Source organism: Olea europaea, chromosome 6, assembly GCF_002742605.1.
Source record: "Olea europaea var. sylvestris chromosome 6, O_europaea_v1, whole genome shotgun sequence".
Classification (NCBI taxonomy): Eukaryota; Viridiplantae; Streptophyta; class Magnoliopsida; order Lamiales; family Oleaceae; genus Olea; species Olea europaea.
Window position 1 is genome coordinate 23,750,721 of NC_036242.1, and position 20,976 is coordinate 23,771,696.

Consider the following 20,976-nt stretch of genomic DNA (forward strand, 5'->3'; position numbering starts at 1 on the left):
GGTTGATAGATATCAAAGCTAATCCATTCAATCGTTCTTGTAACACGATTGATCGTAAATAAGATTTTAATAATTTCAATTTTAAAAAAGCTTCTTTGAGCAGATGCAACAGTAACGGGAATTGTCAATAATGTTCTATAAGCAATACATGTATTTGAAAAGCAATCAAATCTTTTCAAATAAGTCAATACATCAAAAGCCTCTCTTTTTATCCCTTTTTGGTAAAAGATTTCGCAAAATTTTTAACTCTTAAAATAAATCTTCGCCATCGAGATTACAAAAATTTACATATCTTAAAACAATATCAAGATGATCACAATATGATTTCAAATTAGCATCATCCAATGAGTTTAACTTGTTAGAAGAAAATAGAAATTCAAAATTTTTTAATATGAATTGAATTGATCAAACCTTCGTTCAAGTGATCCAATTGCTTGATTTACTATATAAAAGAAATAATGGGTTCTGAAAGAATCTTCAGGTGATTGTACATCATCTACAGTAATATTTTTATCTACTATATAAAAAATAATAATTGGTTTCTCTCTTCTTTGCCTCAATTCTCTTTGAAGTAATTGGAAAAGATGATTGGTTTCTTTAATTCTTTTCTCCAAAAAGATGATTAGAAAAGGCGATTGCTCAATTTTTCTTTCTTCTCTCAGTTCTCTAGCTAGCTTGATCTCTTTTCAACTTTTCCCTCTTCCCTCACATTATTTAAGGTAGGAATATGTTTAAAGAATATTATATTTAAGGAAATTATAATTAGTTAGTCACATTATTCTTAATTTTAATATCTTATGCATAATAATAAAAAATTTATATTTTAAATATTTAATTAAAATAAATATACAAATATAACCAAATTTTTTTTTTTTTTGATATCCCTACAATTTTGAGACCTTGTACGGTCGCTCACCTTGCACACCCTCAGTGCCACCTCTGATTATATCTTTTTCTTCCTCTGTCGAAGGACTTAATGTTTTACATAGCTTGAAGTGGTTAGCCAAAAGAACATTAATCTTTTACATTTTCTGTCCGGAACTTACATGGTATTTTATGAATAAATCATTAGTTTTAAGGTTGATCGCTACTTATATCCATTCCTAAGATTCATTTTGCTCTACCAAAGCAAGTGTGAATTATAGCTGAAAAAAGGTTCTCTCTTATTGACCATAAATTATGTAATAAAGGAGCATAGCGGCAGGCTCGCAGAGCTAAGCCTTTCCTTCATTTCGAACTTACCACTTAAAATCTAATTTTATGTCGCTAATTACTGTTGGAAAATTTAAAGCAATGAAGGGAAGAAATTGGTAATAACAAAGAATATAGATATAATGAGAGGCTTGAACACAAAAATGATAACGCTATCCTCAAACGTTATTTGCCCCCTTTCCAATGCTTTTGAGGAGTTCCGGCAAATAGTTTGTAGGATTTAATCAAGCCTTTGTGTGAAGAACACCAAAAGTAAAGTGTTTCTTTCACAAAGAAGAAGTGAAAATAGATATATGATTGATTATGTGATAATTTGTGAGAATAATATTGTGGTGGATTTCTTAATTTTCTCAAGCGTGTTTTTCTTTGCAATTGGAACACCTATTTATAGGCTTTGAAAGGTTCCCACGAAATGGTGTAAAATTATGTTGAAAAGGCACCAAATTCAAAAGAAAAATGATAAAAAACGAATCCCCAACGGTCACTTTGTATAACCATGCGACCGCATGGTTATAATGCAAGTGGCCCTCCCAAAACTGGGAGGGCCTCATGCGGCCGCATGGGCTTAACCCGTGCGGCCGCATGGTTAAGCCCAATTTTTTATTTTGTTTTTTATTTTGAACAACTAAAATTCTAATAATCCCCCACTTGTTCAAAATCAGTGTCTATCACATAATCAAATAATCAACATGTATGCATAAAAATTAGATATCTTTTCGATTTGAATCTATTCATAGTGTAAATCTCATAAAGTATTATCAGAATTCCAAGTAGCTAAAGTGTTTGAACCAGTTATTCTTTATGATTGTACCGATGAGATCACACACACAAGTGTTAAACTTTTCACAAGTTTCTCTAACTCGCTTAGTGCTAATATGACCTTGCACTTATCCTATTTCATTGAACTTTTATAGAGAAAAAACTTCAATTCTCTAATGAGGCAGCACCACCTCAAAGTTCACATAGGTGAAGTTCTTCCAGTATTTTTGTTACCTTTACAGATACTTGTACTCCGTACTGAACTTCATTAAGAGTTTAATTAACTCATCCCTCCAACAGTAACAACCAACACTAGTTTCAAAGATATAATTTCAATATATCTAATAGTGTTGAAATCCATCCACTTATCGAATAACTTGTTATTACCCTTTGAACTTATATATATACTGGTTTAGTATATTTTTGTAGGGTTGCCGTTATTGGTGAATTTATTTAAGAAGTTTTAAACCCATTTTACTTGATGTTGATTTCACTAACTCTCTTGTGAGAGGTTTGGTAAATAGATCAGCTAAGTTTTCACTTCACTTAACAAATGTAAGAGAAATTACTCCATGCTTGATTAGTTTCCTTACATATTCATGTCTTAGACTCATATGTCTAGACTTTCCATTATGTACTTCGTTATATGCTCGAGCTAAAGTAGCTTAACTATCACACAAAATAGGTATGGAGGAAATATCCTTTATGTCTAAAGGTATTTCATATAATAAGTCCTTCAGCCACTCTGCTTCTTTCCCTATTTCAGCTAAAGCTACAAACTCTGATTCCATAGTTGAATGTGTAATGCAAGTTTGTTTCTTGGACTTCCAAGAAACTGCACTTCCTCCAAGAATGAAAATCCATCCAGATGTGGATTTATTTTCTCCTGCACTTGATATCCAACTTGCATCGGTATATCCTTCCAATATTTTAGGATACTTGGTATATTGTAGCCCAAGGTTTTTGGTTTTCTTTAGGTAACCAAGAACCTTACCAATGGCTTTCCAATGTTTCGAACTTGGATTGCTAGTAAACTTACTTAGTTTACTTATAGCAAATGCCACATCAGGTCTTGTACATTGTGATGCGTACATAAGACTTCCAATTGCACTTGCATATTCTATTTGTGCAATTCCTTTACCTTCGTTTTTGATTAATTTTATATTTGGATCTATAGGGGTATTTGCCTCTTTAATGTTCAAATGTTTAAATTTATTTATCACATTATCAACATAATGTGATTGACTTAATGTAAAACCTCCACTATCCTTCTTTACTCTGATTCCAATGATAGTATCTACTTCTCCAAGATCTTTCATTTTGAAAGTAGATGATAGAAATCATTTTGTTTCTTTGATTCCGTCTATATTGTTACTAATGATTAGCATAACATCAACATATAGACACACTAATGTGATTATATCACCATTCACTTTTGTGTAGAGATATTTATCTACTGAATTGTGATTAAATTCATTTAACATTATTTTAGAGTCAAATTTCTCATGCCACTTTTTGGGAGCTTGCTTTAATCCATATAAAGATTTAATTAATTTGCACACCACCTTATGTTCATTTTCCGGTAGAACAAACCCTTCCGGTTGTTCCATATAGACCTCCTCTTCGAGATCTCCATTTAAAAATGCCATTTTTACGTCCATTTGCTGAACATATAAATCATATATAGATGCTAGTGCAAATAAAATCCTTATTGAGGTTATCCTTGCCACGGGTGCATATGTGTCAAAGTAATCAATTCCTTCCCTTTGACAATACCCTTTAGCCACCAATCTAGCCTTATAAGTATTAAGCGATCCATCAGAATTATATTTCTTTCTAGTACCCATTTACAACCAATAGCTTTCGAACCTGCTGGTAAGTCAACTATTTCCCAAGTGTTATTTGAAATAATAGAATCCATTTCATTATTTATAGTTTCCTTCCAGAATATATAATCTCTAGATTGCATTGCTTCCTTATAAGTCTTAGGATCACTTTCCACTTGAAGAACAAAAGGAATTGTTCTTACAACATCCTTCCTATCTCCTTCTACTAAGTAAAAGGAAATAAGTTGGGAATCTATTTCATTAGATCCTAAGTTCTTTTCCTTTCTTGTTCTTTTGCTTCTTCGAGGTTCAAAGTCAACATCCTTTATGGATGTCTCTTTTGGTGAGCTTTTAAAGGTTGGAATATCCTTATTATTTTCAGATTTCCTAGCTACCATCACATTCTCAAAGAATTCCACATCTCTTGATTCTATTATAACATTTGATTCGAGATTTAATAACCTATAGGCCTTGCTATAAGGGCATATCCTAGAAAGGAACATTTGATACCTCTAGGACCTAACTTGGTTCTCTTTGGATCCATATTTTTATAATACGCAAGGCACCCCCACACTTTAAAATAATTAATATTTGGTTTTCTACCTTTCCAAAGTTCATATGGGAAAGTTTTATTCTTTTGCATAGGAATTCTATTTGTTATATGACAAGCACAAAGTAATACTTAACCCCATAAGTTAAAAGGTAATTCAGAATTTAATAACATAACATTTGTCATTTCCAAATAAGTTATATTCTTTCCTTCTGCTAATCCATTTTGTTCCGGTGTTCTAGGTGTAGAAGATTGATGTATTATTCCATTTTGTTCACAAAATATGTTAAATTCATTTGAAAAATACTCTCCACCTCTATCACTTCTTAAAGTCTTTAATTTTCTTCCTAATTGATTTTCAACTTCATTCTTGTAAGTTTTAAAGGCACTAAAGGCTTCATCCTTATGTTTAAGTAAGTATACGTAAGTATACCTAGAACAATCATCAATAAAAGTAATAAAATATCTATTACCGCCTCTAGTTAATATTCCATTCAATTCACAAATGTCCGAATGAACAAGTTCAAGTAATTTTGTTGTTTTTTCTATGCTATGAAATGGTTTCTTAATCATTTTTGATTTAACACATATTTCACATTTTTCTAAGTTATCAATATCACATTGTATTAATCCACATTTAATCTTTCTTTTCATAGTACTAACTCCTATATGTGCTAATCTACCATGACATAAATTAAATGAATCAATAACATACGCAAAAGATTTAATTTTATTTGAATTATCCTCAACAGTACATAGCTTGATCATTCCTTCGGTGGAATAGCCATTTCCAACAAAATACCCACTATGGGTTAATACAAGTTTTCCAGATTCAAAGACAGATTTAATCCCGGGTTTTCCCAAGAGTACACCACTTGCTAAGTTCCTATTCATTTCCGGTACATGCAGGATATTTGTCAAAGTGATCTTCTTTCCCGAAGTGAAAAGGAGTTCAACATTTCCTTTACCGATCACCTTTGATCTTCCTTCATTTCCCATTTGTATTTCTTGGTTATCTTCAATGTTATGATAAGTTTTGAAGAGAGACTTATCATAACATACATGGATTGAAGCGCATGTATCGTACCACCAGCCCAGAACTTTGCCTTGGACTGCATTGATTTCACTCACTGTTGCAATAATTTCATCAACAGAGTTCACTTGTCCTTCCTTCTTATGTTGTTTCCTATGCCTGAAATCTTTAGCATAGTGTCCCGGTTTTCCACAAACATAGCACGGTCCTTTGGCTTTGTTTTTGAATTTTCCTTGATCCTTTCTAGGACCAAGAAATTTCCCTTTCTTTTTGAACTTGTTGGAGTTGTCTACATTGTCCACGGCATTGGCTTTCGAAGAGTCATCATAAGAATTTTCAATCTTATCTCTTGCCCTTGATTCTCCCTCAATACGAAGATGTTTCTGTACGTCTTCTAAAGAAAAATCTTCGGAATTGTGAAGAATTTTCTTCCTATATCCTCTCCAAGAACCAAGAAGTTTAGCAATAATTGCTCCCACTTGGAAAGTTTCGGGAAGTTCAATTTTTACCACTTTCAATTTGTTCATAATTATTTGTAACTCATGTACTTGAGGCAATAAAGGTATATTGTCTAAAATTTTAAAATCAAAATATTTAGATATTAAAAACTTTTTAGTACCTTCTTCCTCGACTTTGTATTTGCTTTCTAATGCATGCCAGATTTCTTTAGCCGAAGTAGTGTTTGTGTAGAGATCATATAGTCGATCGGACAATGTATTCAGAATATGCCCACAGCATATCAATTCATCTTCTTCTCGTTTCTTCCTTTCTATGCGAATTTCTTCGGTATCCTTATCAGTTGCATCGAGAATGGGTTCCAATTTTGAATCAAGCACGTAGAAGATCTTCAACGCCGTTAGAAGCAACTTGAGTTTGTCTTGCCATCTTGTAAAGTTTGCACCATCGAATCTATCCAAACGCACCAGATCTTGATTCATCATTTTGATAGTAGCAATAGTAGATTCCAACTCCATTGCAGTAAATGAAAAATAATGTTTGAGTTTGTTGGAAAATTTAAAGCAATGAAGGGAAGAAATTGGTAATAACAAAGAATATAGATATAATGAGAGGCTTGAACACGAAAATGATAATGCTATCCTCAAACGTTATTTGCCCCCTTTCCAATGCTTTTGAGGAATTCCGGTAAATAGTTTGTAGGATTTAATCAAGCCTTTGTGTGAAGAACACCAAAAGCAAAGTGTATCTTTCACAAAGAACAAGTGAAAATAGATATAAGATTGATTATGTGATAATTTGGGAGAATAATCTTGTGGTGGATTTCTTAATTTTCTCAAGTGTGTTTTTCTTTGCAATTGGAACACCTATTTATAGGCTTTGAAAGGTTCCCACGAAATGGTGCAAAATTATGTTGAAAAGGCACCAAATTCAAAAGAAAAATAGTAAAAAACGAATCCCCAACGGTCACTTTGTATAACCATGCGAGAAAAATAGTAAAAAACGAATCCCCAACGGTCACTTTGTATAACCATGCGACCGCATGGTCATAGCCCATGCGGTCGCATGGTTATAAAGCAAGTGGCCCTCCCGAGTTATAATGCAAGTGGCCCTCCCAGTTTCGGGAGGGCCTCATGCGGCCGCATGGTTAAGCCCAAATTTTTTTTTTTTTTTTTTAATTTTGAACAACTAAAATTCTAACAAAACTCTTTCTGACAACCAGAACCAATCAACCGAGAAAGCAAACTTAGCTTACGCTAGTTCTTGAGAATCGCATGGCTCTAAAAAAAAAAAAAAAAAAAAAAAAAAAAAAAAAAAAAAAAAAAAAACAACGGATCATGTTTCATTATTTTGTTGATAAAGTAAAAACAATGATAAAAAAAATACTTCTATTAAATCTTATATTTATAAAATAATTATCAATTTGTTTGTATTATTGCCCAGGCGGTTGTTTTAAGATTTATAAGAAATCCTTAAGTAGACAAACATTGCCCTGATTCCCAGCTTCTATAAACCCTCCCAGTTGATATATATAGATAGTTTCCTTAAAATTCCAATGTAAAAACGACGTTTTTATTTATTATTCCAACTCTCAACCCATTTTGTCAATAGTTGTAATATATCTTCACCCTTTGCATAAAATCCTAAGCTAGTAGTCTAGCCTTAAATTACATGGCTTATTTGGGAAATTCGATTCCTTAAGTTTAAATGAGACTTACAATCAACTATTTATTGTTCCTTTAGTATATGGGTCAACATCGAAGTCTTATTCTTCTTTAAAAAAAATGCATCTTCTCTTTTGTAATATTTAGCCAATTAGTAGATGTTTACTTTTAATAGTTCCTATGTTAAATTGTGACTCATTTTCCATTGAGAACTGATGTTTTGGTTGAAAAGAAATTGGTGTTTCGGTTAAAGAGTCCTTGAAGAAGTCAAAATATAGATTTGACATGGTTTGGACAGAGAAGAGGTGCCCAGGCGCTACTCGAAGTGATTAGGAGGTTTTTTGTATCGGGACATAGCGTCCAAGTGTTATGGACATAGCACTCGAGCATGCATTTGTCGCTCAATAGCTGCAAGCTAGGGCGCTCAACGACGGTGTTATCCGCCAGTTATAGTTTCTCGATTTTGATGAATTTCTTGATTCCTATTTCATCTATGACACTAGAAGTAAGGTCCTATATATATTCCACGTCTTTTATACTCTTCACAACATCAGAAACATGTTAAATTTTGTTTGAGAGTCATCAAATCTTGTAACAAGAATCATTGATCTTTATTTTGATCTAGTGAATTCTCCTTCTCTGCCTGTAATTTTTTTCCATTTTGGTTTCCAAGTAAAATCTTGACGCTCTTGTTTGTGATTGATTTATTTCATCTTGCAATTATGTTGCTTCATTCACAACATTCTAAATAAGACCTTGGTTCGTTATCTAACATCTCTTAGGCTGTTATTAAAGCTTTAGAAACAAATACGGTGGTTTTGTTTGTCTTCTTTTCCTTATCTCTAGCAAATGGGCATCTAGTATTTTTCAACTTGTTGAAACAGGAGGATGGGTGGGTGGTTTGCAAAGTATTCAAGAAGAAAAAATCACACGAGAGGTTTTCAAACTGAAGTCGTTCAAGATCAAAAAGACACACCTTACAAGAATGCTAATTTTCAACCATAATATCATAATTCTTCCATGCATCTCCCACAGTTACTGAGTGCAGAATCACACAGTCTCTCTCCATTGAGCACCATTCAGCAGGATATGATCCAGTGCTCTTTTGGACAGATTGATATATTTGCCAAATACAATAACAAACTGCATGTCCTGAAATATCGAGCTACAAATCAACATCCCAACCCTAACCCTAACCCCAACCCCAACCCCAACCCCAACCCCAGCCCCACATGGCATATTGAGAATGGACAACTTACCCAATAAAGAATCTCAAATGTATTCCAATTTTTCTTATATCCAAAGTATCTCTACAAGAAGGGCCGGAGCTAGCACCAGGCTAGGCATGGCGCCCGCCCGTGATGACTAATCTGGAAATTATTTTTCCCCATACATTGGTCAGTGGCTCGCTTGAATCACCCTGACTCACTTGAATTCCTGAATCCGCCACACTACAAGTTGGATACTATTTCATAAATTTGCAACTGTAAGGGCATGTAGTATTTTTCATAAACTATTGGTTTTGAGATTATATTTTTTCCCAATATAAAAGCAACAGCACTTTCCAGTTCCAACTACACCGATATATTTGGTTTTATCAGAAAACCTACATTCGAGCTTAGCCATAACACACTAGCCCGATACAGTCCATTGACACAGACTGAACGTGATGGGAAAGAGAAATTGCTTTATGCATCCATCTTCCAAACTTATAAGAGTTTGTAAATTCCAAAACCCTTCTTCCCATCTTCGTCCACCTTCGACGAAGAGCACATTGAAATTCATGCAATGTCGCATTCGTCGAGCATTGGATATCTAGGATTTATGATTTTTTACTTATAACGTAATTCATTCAATAAATGCTTCTCGTCCCTCGTATTTTTGTTCAGATTTAAGATTTTTGTTGTGATCATATTAGTGCATTGTGACCAAGAATAGAAAAAGAAAAAAAAAAAAAAAAAAACAACGGATCATGTTTCATTATTTTGTTGATAAAGTAAAAACAATGATAAAAAAAATACTTCTATTAAATCTTATATTTATAAAATAATTATCAATTTGTTTGTATTATTGCCCAGGCGGTTGTTTTAAGATTTATAAGAAATCCTTAAGTAGACAAACATTGCCCTGATTCCCAGCTTCTATAAACCCTCCCAGTTGATATATATAGATAGTTTCCTTAAAATTCCAATGTAAAAACGACGTTTTTATTTATTATTCCAACTCTCAACCCATTTTGTCAATAGTTGTAATATATCTTCACCCTTTGCATAAAATCCTAAGCTAGTAGTCTAGCCTTAAATTACATGGCTTATTTGGGAAATTCGATTCCTTAAGTTTAAATGAGACTTACAATCAACTATTTATTGTTCCTTTAGTATATGGGTCAACATCGAAGTCTTATTCTTCTTTAAAAAAAATGCATCTTCTCTTTTGTAATATTTAGCCAATTAGTAGATGTTTACTTTTAATAGTTCCTATGTTAAATTGTGACTCATTTTCCATTGAGAACTGATGTTTTGGTTGAAAAGAAATTGGTGTTTCGGTTAAAGAGTCCTTGAAGAAGTCAAAATATAGATTTGACATGGTTTGGACAGAGAAGAGGTGCCCAGGCGCTACTCGAAGTGATTAGGAGGTTTTTTGTATCGGGACATAGCGTCCAAGTGTTATGGACATAGCACTCGAGCATGCATTTGTCGCTCAATAGCTGCAAGCTAGGGCGCTCAACGACGGTGTTATCCGCCAGTTATAGTTTCTCGATTTTGATGAATTTCTTGATTCCTATTTCATCTATGACACTAGAAGTAAGGTCCTATATATATTCCACGTCTTTTATACTCTTCACAACATCAGAAACATGTTAAATTTTGTTTGAGAGTCATCAAATCTTGTAACAAGAATCATTGATCTTTATTTTGATCTAGTGAATTCTCCTTCTCTGCCTGTAATTTTTTTCCATTTTGGTTTCCAAGTAAAATCTTGACGCTCTTGTTTGTGATTGATTTATTTCATCTTGCAATTATGTTGCTTCATTCACAACATTCTAAATAAGACCTTGGTTCGTTATCTAACATCTCTTAGGCTGTTATTAAAGCTTTAGAAACAAATACGGTGGTTTTGTTTGTCTTCTTTTCCTTATCTCTAGCAAATGGGCATCTAGTATTTTTCAACTTGTTGAAACAGGAGGATGGGTGGGTGGTTTGCAAAGTATTCAAGAAGAAAAAATCACACGAGAGGTTTTCAAACTGAAGTCGTTCAAGATCAAAAAGACACACCTTACAAGAATGCTAATTTTCAACCATAATATCATAATTCTTCCATGCATCTCCCACAGTTACTGAGTGCAGAATCACACAGTCTCTCTCCATTGAGCACCATTCAGCAGGATATGATCCAGTGCTCTTTTGGACAGATTGATATATTTGCCAAATACAATAACAAACTGCATGTCCTGAAATATCGAGCTACAAATCAACATCCCAACCCTAACCCTAACCCTAACCCCAACCCCAACCCCAACCCCAACCCCAGCCCCACATGGCATATTGAGAATGGACAACTTACCCAATAAAGAATCTCAAATGTATTCCAATTTTTCTTATATCCAAAGTATCTCTACAAGAAGGGCCGGAGCTAGCACCAGGCTAGGCATGGCGCCCGCCCGTGATGACTAATCTGGAAATTATTTTTCCCCATACATTGGTCAGTGGCTCGCTTGAATCACCCTGACTCACTTGAATTCCTGAATCCGCCACACTACAAGTTGGATACTATTTCATAAATTTGCAACTGTAAGGGCATGTAGTATTTTTCATAAACTATTGGTTTTGAGATTATATTTTTTCCCAATATAAAAGCAACAGCACTTTCCAGTTCCAACTACACCGATATATTTGGTTTTATCAGAAAACCTACATTCGAGCTTAGCCATAACACACTAGCCCGATACAGTCCATTGACACAGACTGAACGTGATGGGAAAGAGAAATTGCTTTATGCATCCATCTTCCAAACTTATAAGAGTTTGTAAATTCCAAAACCCTTCTTCCCATCTTCGTCCACCTTCGACGAAGAGCACATTGAAATTCATGTAATGTCGCATTCGTCGAGCATTGGATATCTAGGATTTATGATTTTTTACTTATAACGTAATTCATTCAATAAATACTTCTCGTCCCTCGTATTTTTGTTCAGATTTAAGATTTTTGTTGTGATCATATTAGTGCATTGTGACCAAGAATAGAATGAATGACGAAATTTGTTTTCTATATTTATCAATGAATATTAGAAGACACCCATGCTTAATTTATAATAATATAGGGAACGAAAGAAAAGGAATGTGAACTTCTAAATGAAGAAAAAATCAAATTATTCCCAACTAATCAATTAAACATACCATAAAAAAATAAAAAATAAAAAAATAAGTATCCCAAAATTTCAGGATTTCTTCACCAAGAATTTGCTTGTTGGGATTGTGAACTTCGTTAGTGTCATGTGGCTTCATGTGTGTGATTGCTGATAAGTTGCATTTTCATCCATCATCTATCTCCGATCTCAATGTTTGGTTATAGTGAGAGAAAATAACTAATTTGTAAAATTGTAAGCGTGATATTATAATGAGAGAAAAAATATTGTAGATATACCAAATATGAATCTAATAATTTTGGTCACAGACTAAATCGGTTAAACATCACAATATTTTAAAACTATTCTTTATTAATTTTGAAATGACCTGATTTTTTGCAATCCTTTCTAAGATTTCCTATTTTTTAAAACATAATTTTATTTGTATTATCAATTTTTCCTCAATACCAAATTTATTTTTTTTGGGCTTGGATTACGCAGAGGGAAAAATTCATAAACCATATATTAAATATGCACAATTCAAAAATCAAGTTTTAAGTTTAACTACTACAAAAATCAGGTTTTTATTTAATTAATTAAAAATATTTATTAATTAAATATAATAAGGTCACAATTATACAATTAGTGGTCACATGTACACAATTATAGGTCACATATTTATTCACTGATCACATATCATCAAATTAATTGATCACAAATTATTTCGAAATCACGAATCAAAACTTTGATAGGTCACAGATTGTTTCAAGATCACAAATCACAATTTATCTATTGATTTTATAGGTCACAAATCCAAAAAAATTATAGGTCACAAGTTACATATTTTCAAATTTGATGGTCACGAATTACATTTTTAGTCAGAAAATAATCGAATTTTAAAATCACTAATTAATAGTTAGTTACAGGAGGACCAAATAGTTGGTCACAGGCATCAAACACCCACCACAATGCTGCCACCACCGCCCTCACCTCGTCATTGTTGCCACCACCAACATCACGACATCACCACCAACAACAAAAAAATGATGACCACCACCCCCGTCTCCTGCACCATCACCTGTACTGCACCATGACCGCCTCCATTGCTTGCAATACAACAAAAAACAGGTGGCGATCACACCATCACCACTTACACCAACAACCATAGCCACCACTTCCAAAGTTGCGCCTGCAGTAGTGTCACTGTGTTGCAGTTGGACGTATTTCGACGGTGTTTTTCGAGATGGGAAGAGGTCGCGCGGCACACCTGGGGACAGAGCTCCTTGTAGTAAGCTCCGCTCTCTTGCAGCGGCGCCGATCCTTCTACAGTGGTGGCGCTGTGGGAATCTAGCACCAGTCTAGAGTTACGACGCGCACCTGGAGCAGAGGTCTTCGTAGTAGGCACCGTACTCTTGCAGCGGCGCCGATCCTCCTGCAGTGATGCCGATCTCACAACGGCACTGGAATAAACTAAAGAGATGGTTGACGGTGAATGGAGATGAGGGTGAAGAGAGAGAGGACGATCCGGGTATAATCTTAGGGGTTGGGGACGGTTGGGGATGGATAGTTTTATACTATTATTACTAATATAAATAATTTTATAATATGATTATTAATATAAATAATTACATCAAACTTGATAGTTGAACAAATAAACTTCCTACCTGGTCTTTGAATTGTGATTTTTAAGCACATGTTAGCATGTAATTTCCACTTACGCAATTACAAAGTAAGGTCTCGATTCCTGAGTTGCATAGCCCAATATTTAGCCTTTTCAACTATGTATGTTTCTTTTCAAGGAAAAGAAAGTGGAATTCACGTAATTCCCTACTTTAAAATTCACAATTCTAAAATCATATGAGTAGTTTAACCTTTCAAAAATCAAATATTTTTATTTTAATCAACATTTTTTTTTAAAATAAATATTTTTACTAAATATATTATATACTCAAATAATCACAAAAATCCTAATTAATTCCCACATTCTCTCTCTACATTTCTCTCTCCTCTCACTCTCTCTCTAGTCCCTTAAGGAAAACGCAGACACCGAAGCAGAGGCACCTGTATCGTCGGTCGATAGTGATTTACCTATTGCCGATCGAAAGGTGTTTTGCCGCTACAACTACTTTGTCCCTGCAGCGATTTGCCATGGTGGCAGTGCTATGGTGGCAGAGGTGCTTCACGCAGTGAATGATGGTGGTGATTGTTGGGGTAAAAGTGAGTTTTGTGGTAGTGGTTGCTGGCAATGTTCCCTATAGCGATTTGTGATGGTTGATGGCAAAGGAGCCTCACACAGTGAATGGGGTAGCGGTTGTTGGCCATGGTGGTGGATTTGTCGATGGAGTTGAGTTTTTGTGATAGCGGTTGTTTGAGATACTGGCGGATGCTGGTAGTGAATGTGACTTTTGTTGGAACGAAGGTGGACAATGGCGTTGTTGGGTGTGGAAGTTGTGGTGATTTTGTTGATATAGACAGTAGTGGTGGTGATGTCGACGGTGGTGGCGGTGGGCGATGTCATTGGTGGTGGTTGGCGGTGGTTCAATGCTTTGGAGTGGAGGGATGGGGTGTGGGTGTTTGTGATGATTTTATTGGTAGATTGAAATTTGTGACCAATAAATTGATTATTTTGTGATCAATGTGGTGGTGATTTTGACGGTGACGATGGTGGTGGTGTTGAACGCAGTGTTGAAGTGGTGGTCACAAATTATTTGGTTGATTGTGACCAATAAATTGGTTAATATGTGATCAATAAAAAAATATATAACCAATTAAAAAGATAGTGAGCAAAAAATAATATGTAACCTAAAAATTAATAATTTATGACTGTTCAATAAGTTGTGATATATAATACTCGTGATCTGTAACTTATAAATTTTTTTATTGGTGACTGAAAAATAATATGTGGCTTATAAAATTTTTTATTTGTGATCAAAAAATAAGTTGTGACTAATAATTTGATAAGTTGTAACTAAAAATTAATCTATGACTAATTAATTTTTTGATTTGTGATTGATGAACAAAATGTGACCTACAAAATTTTTGAATTATAATCGTAAAATAATTTATGACACAAAATTTTTGATTTGTGACCAAAAAATAATAAGTGACTAATTAAATTGTTAATTTGTGATCAAATTTTATAGATGTGTGACATAAATATAATTAATTAATAAATTAATTAATTAAATAACTAAATCATAAATAAATTTTAATAAAAAATTTTGATTTGTGAAGTTTGAAACTTGTTTTCTGAAATGTCATACTTAATGTCTTATGAAATCTTGTCCAAAAGAAAAGTAAAAGGCCTAATGGCCTGAAGGTCTAGAGCCCAACACCATGCTTGGCTAGTGCCAAAGCTACACGAAAGCACGTTCATCAATAGCTCAACACATTTGACATCTTGGCCGAATTAGCCTCTTGCCGACCAACTCAAAGCCTTTAAGCTATAATAATTGTTAAAACTCCTTTTGGTATATCTTGACCGGTTTTTTAGTCATATCGACCACACCATACGGGTTTTCATAACATTGGTATAGTTGCATTCCAAATCTTATTCCCAAGTCATGAACATATAGCATAGCAACCATTGGTCACTTCAAGGTTTCTGTAATTGTAAACACATACTGAATATTGAATATACAAACAAGAAATCTCCCACAAAAATCCAAATGTTCTTCATCAAGTCGACAATGTCGTCCCAAAAAGATACTAATATAATAACAGCCACGCGAGACATATGAATAGCTTGGTCTAGAAATAATATGTCATAAATTCAGGTTTCAGTTATCCTTCTTTCAATATTCAAAAGAAGCCATAAGACCCACTCAATTGAGATAAAGCAACACCTTTAACCAGACAAACATATAATCAACGTCTACATTCACACACACACACACACACACACACACACCTCATTTTGCTGATGTCAAATTTTACATGGAAAATGAAGAATATAATTCTATAGGATTGTCTATGTTTGAATTTAAAACTAAAGGAGATGCAGATGATGATAACATATATGTTATTATTTCAACTCATTAGCTTATTATAGGTAAATCAAAATTTACATTTGAATGATGAAAAACTTCATTCTAGGAAGAGTAGTGGTAATTTACATGGCTAAGGATACCCATTGACATGCTAAGACAAGAGATGGAAAATGAAAGAGTCGGGGCATGTTATTATGAATGATGCAGTGAACTAAGGGTTCGTTTGATTGCAAAAATGGAATTTGGATGGAAAGAAAACGAATTCCAGTAAATTGAATTGTCTATAACTTATTTTATTGGGAATTGTTAATTAAATGTGTTTGATTTGTATAATTTTCCACCTGAAATATGTTGAAACTTTAGATCTTTCGTATTTGAAGAAGGCAAATACATTTGGACAAAAATCATCCAAAGAAACATGGAATCTATCATTGCCTGTACAAGGATAAATTATAATCCATCCGTCTCATTTATATAAACTTAGTTTTCATTTTTTCTTCTCCCAAATATATAGTCCCGTTTCTTAGTTTAAAATATTTTGTTTTGTTCCTTTACTCGTATACCGTTTTTGAATTTGCCTAGTTACAATCAATTTTTCCTACTTAATTTGCCTACTTCTTGAAATCATCCAATACATGCACATTTTCCAAAAATTTGCCTACTTCTAGAAATCAATTTTCAAATTCTTTACTAATTTCAACAATAATTTACCCCTTATTGTTGAAAATTAAATAGGGGTAAACAAAAAATTTCTTAGCAAAACTTACTTTTTTAATAACATTAAATAAGATTTCTTAATCTGTTTGAAAAACAAAACAAATATATATATATATATATCAAAATATTTCACATTAATGTTATGAAAGAAGCATTAACAGTGCTAAAACAGTAATCAAACAAGTTCCACAATTCCCAGCTAAACAAAATCTACACCGTGTGCATTGACCTCCAACTCCATTGAATGCTACATTGATGTGACTGGTAAGTTAAATAGACACTAAAACCTAAAATTACTTGAATATCAAACACTGAATATTAGTACATATAAAAAATACACCAGAAAACTCAAGTATAGCAAAAAACAGAAACTCCATAATGAAGAAAATGGTTGAAAGCTGCTACATAGCTAGCAAATAATAACTAAAGAAAACCAGAATATTATAGTCTATCCATCAATTGCGAGAACAATTGTGATCATTACATGTGCTGTGTTCGAACGAATCGAGACCTTATTTTCTACCGTCAAGACAAATATACAAAGAAACTTAAGAACTATGAAATCAGAACACCAAATCCTATGATGTTTAGGAAAATCATCAGCAAGCGCCAATGGAAACCTACCAATCTATCCTCTTTGAAGTTATTGAAACTGTTTCTTTCTCATGTTACTTGAAATGGAGAAGACAATCCAAACAAAGAAGTATATCAGTTAAGTTTTAAAAAATTGCACTCAAGGCTATCTCAAAGAAAACATTCAATTAAATCTTGAGTAAAATTGGATAATCATTCTATCTTCAATGAAATTATACATTGGGACGACAAATTGCCCTTTAGTAAGAACACAGCAGATCTCAGAACCAATTTTGCATCTATCGGGGTACAAGGAAAAATGCTTGATACACCAACATGAAAATCTTCAGCATCCCATCACTGTACAATTATAAACAAAATTGCCAGTTCGCTTTCGTCCGAGTAAATCCCACTTTGGTAGACCTTTTCTTGGAACCCATGAATTGACTTCAATTAATCCTTCACCAACAGTTCTAGGACCCCCAATTACAATAAGCCTATCGCCACATGCCCTAAATGCCAAACCCCAACCATTCATAGAATCGGCTCGTTCCGGTAATCTTCCCACAGTAATCCACGCTTTACTAATCTTGTTGTATTTTCTCACCTCCATGTCTGCATAATCAGCTGCATATAATTCATTATTTACGACAGCAATCAAAGGTGGCGCTTCAGATGTAGCAGGCTTGTCATTTTCCCTTGCTTTACCAGTCCGCACCGGGGACATGTTAGGGATTTCCGTCCAGGTCTCTGTTTCCAAATTATATTCCTCTCCACATGTGAGAAGCACTGAATCAGTTCCTCCGATTCCTCCAATTACATAAAAATTTCCATCCATGAACACTGCAGAACACATCTTCCTTGGTTTCTTCATGCTTTGGAGTGTTTTCCAAGTTCCTTCATCGGAATTGTAGAGCTCTGCAGAACTGAGGATATTACCATCTGAGTCACAGCCACCGGCTAATATTGCAATCTCCCCGAGACTGGCAGATCCAAACAAACACCTAGGTGCATCCATACTCATTCCCGACGACCATGTGTTTGTCAACAAACTGTATTTATATATCACATTAGACATAAAATCCCTTCCAAAAACAAGAAGCTCAGTGCCAACTGCCAAAGATTCTTTATCAGAAAACACAAAACAATTACTAGCATTCATTCGAGGTAAATGCATCCAACGACGACGACTAGGGTCAAAGGCTTCCCATTCGAGCAAATGACACGAAAAGTATACCCAATGCTCAACCACACCATTTTTCCGCCTCAATTTGTAGAGCTCACCATCTCTAATAAGTGAGCGAAAACTCCTGTTTAAAGATGCAATAGCACCATAATCAACTCTGGAGCATCGAATGAGACAACTAATTGAGTTACCATAACCAATAGCAGCAATCAGGGAACTTGGGTCAGAATTATCCCCTGAATGTTGCTTATTGTTGGAATGGTCACAAGGGGGCATTAGAATTCCGCCCATTGATGAGGTAGTATCCAATACACACACTGATTGCTTAGACAACTTTCTGACGAGAACTTCTTCTCCGTTTAATTTCAACTAGACAAATTCTACATAACATATTTATAGGAATTTCATACATACTTTTTAAGTTTCTAATAAAATAATAAGTTTCTTAATTTTAATTACATAATATAGATAACATCTTGACTTAAATCTTATCTAATTTTTATGGGATAAAGTCATTTTTTATTTTTGTATTGAATAAAGTCATTTAAAAACTTGAAGCTAAAGTTAAATAAAAGTCTTCTCCAAAAAAATAAAAAAAAAGTTAATAAACTAAGTCAAATGTAATGTTTAAAAAAAAAAAAAAAAAAAAAGGGGTAAAGTTCGTCTAGACATATCTTGGTGTGCCTAGTCACGCATTAAACAGTCAACTTAACAGTTGATTGCTTAATTCGTGACGCACTTTTTAGAGCAATAATCGCAATAGACGCACTTTTTAGAGCAATAACTTTTATTTTCAAATCAATTAATTTACGTCAAACTTTTATTTAAAATTATTTATTTTAAAACATATTTATTTTTAATATTTTATGTTTTTCCAAACACACACTAAGTAGTATTCAGTCTTTGGGTGGAGTAAGAAAACCTCACGGAGAGTGAAAAAATTGCATATACGAATAAATTTTTGAAAATTTCCAAATTAAAATGTATGGAATAGTATTTTTTTTTTTTTTAAGAACGAGTGGTTGAAAAAGAAGGAAATTTTTTTGATTTACGTGTAATATTATTTTATGGAAGGTTGTGTGATTGAAAATGAGAGAGAGAAAATAGATCCCATGCACTAAATGGTCCTAGTTACTCTTCGGGACAGAGTGGAAGAAGGGAGGGGATTCTCGAACGCGGAAAAGGATCCAATGAATTCAATTCTTTTCTATTATACTCTCTTGATCCTTTCATCGGCTATCTTAGACTATTATAATTGTAGCGTGCCCTCTATATTTTCTCTTAGAGGAAATTACAAAAAATGTCCAAAATTTTTCAATGTCTATTTTTGCAATTATTTGAACGAGAGTACCCCTAAGTTTCTTTGAGAAGTTATATTAAAATGATGTTCTCGACATTTCAAACGTTATTATCAACATATAAATGTCTAGAACGACATTTCATTCCAAACATGATAATTCTTTACACTTTAAATGTTGTTCTCGGCATTTTTGTGTCTAACATTAATTGTGATTTGACATGTACAATATGGAATTATTTATTTTTTCATTAAGGGTAAAATAGAAAATTTGGTATCAAATTTGGCCACTCTTACAAAGATTATTAAAAGCGGACATTTATGAATTGACATATCTAAAATTGAACATTTTTGCAAATGTCCCATTTTCTTATTGCACTCTCAGTTTTGCACTATTTCTTTTTGCTGCATCTGTTAATTATCTGAAGAACCTACTAAATAGCCTATCTATTCATGCAAACGGAAGGGCCCATCAATTTCTTTATGATAAAACTTATCTGCCATACATTAGCTAATATGAAACTACGTGATCTGACAATTGCTTTGAACTCTGAAAAAACAGATTGAGGAGTTCAACGATGTTAACAGTGATTACAGGATCTTTCTCCTCAGCGCCAGGGCTGGTGATCTTCCTTTGTTAACAATTATTAATCTTCCTTCTGCTGACACCTGCATTTTATATAGGTTGAGCGAGTATCCAATACACACACTGAGGTAGTTCACGATTACTGAAAAAGAAATAGTTCAAGGGTTGAGCGACATTCATATAGGTTCCGTAAAGAAACAGTTCATGGTTACTAAAAAGAATTTATTTTTAAAAGAAAAAAGTAAAAAATATATATATATTTATCTATAATTGAAAATTAAATGACAAGTCAAATCCTTGCGAAGTCAATAATTAGGAAGTTTGAAATGCCATTTTAGTTTGAAAGATAGAGTAGATGCGGCGCAGTGTAAGGGAATGAAAAATCATTGATAAATAGAAAATGGTGTTCGCTGGAAGGGGAGAAAGAAAAAATAATTATGATTAATTAATTTATTTATTCGCTATTTCCTTAATAAACGAATTATAAGCCAATTCGTATCTAAGCGTAAATAATTTCATTTTATTTAATTATTAGACTAATCTTATTAACGTTCAAAATTGTTCGGAATTTTCTAGACAATTGTATAAACTAACTTTTACTTAAAAATGTTATCTTAGAATTAAGAAAATGATCGTAAGAATATTTGAGATTTTTTCTCACTTTTTTATCGGGTAGATAGCATTGGGGAGTGATATCGATAATTGAACTTATCAAATTCATTGTCTTCAATAGTGAATCTTATTTTCAGTGGGTGTTTGGTAGGAATTTTTATGTGAAAATGTA

The 20,976-nt window shown here is 33.5% G+C and overlaps 1 protein-coding gene across 1 annotated transcript; it reads right to left on the reverse strand.

Annotated features, from left to right (window-relative positions):
• Nucleotides 1–17,469: 17,469 nt before the first annotated feature.
• On the reverse strand, nt 17,470–18,655 carry LOC111396540 (F-box/kelch-repeat protein SKIP11-like). Its single transcript, XM_023022953.1, has one exon. The coding sequence runs from the start codon at nt 18,598–18,600 to the stop codon at nt 17,470–17,472; it is 1,131 nt and encodes a 376-aa protein (XP_022878721.1). The 5' UTR covers nt 18,601–18,655.
• Between the last annotated feature and the right edge of the window lie 2,321 nt (nt 18,656–20,976).

Bases quoted from the DNA above. Each gene is read 5' to 3' on its own strand.
- LOC111396540 (XM_023022953.1), bottom strand. From the start codon at position 18,600: ATGGGCGGAATTCTAATGCCCCCTTGTGACCATTCCAACAATAAGCAA.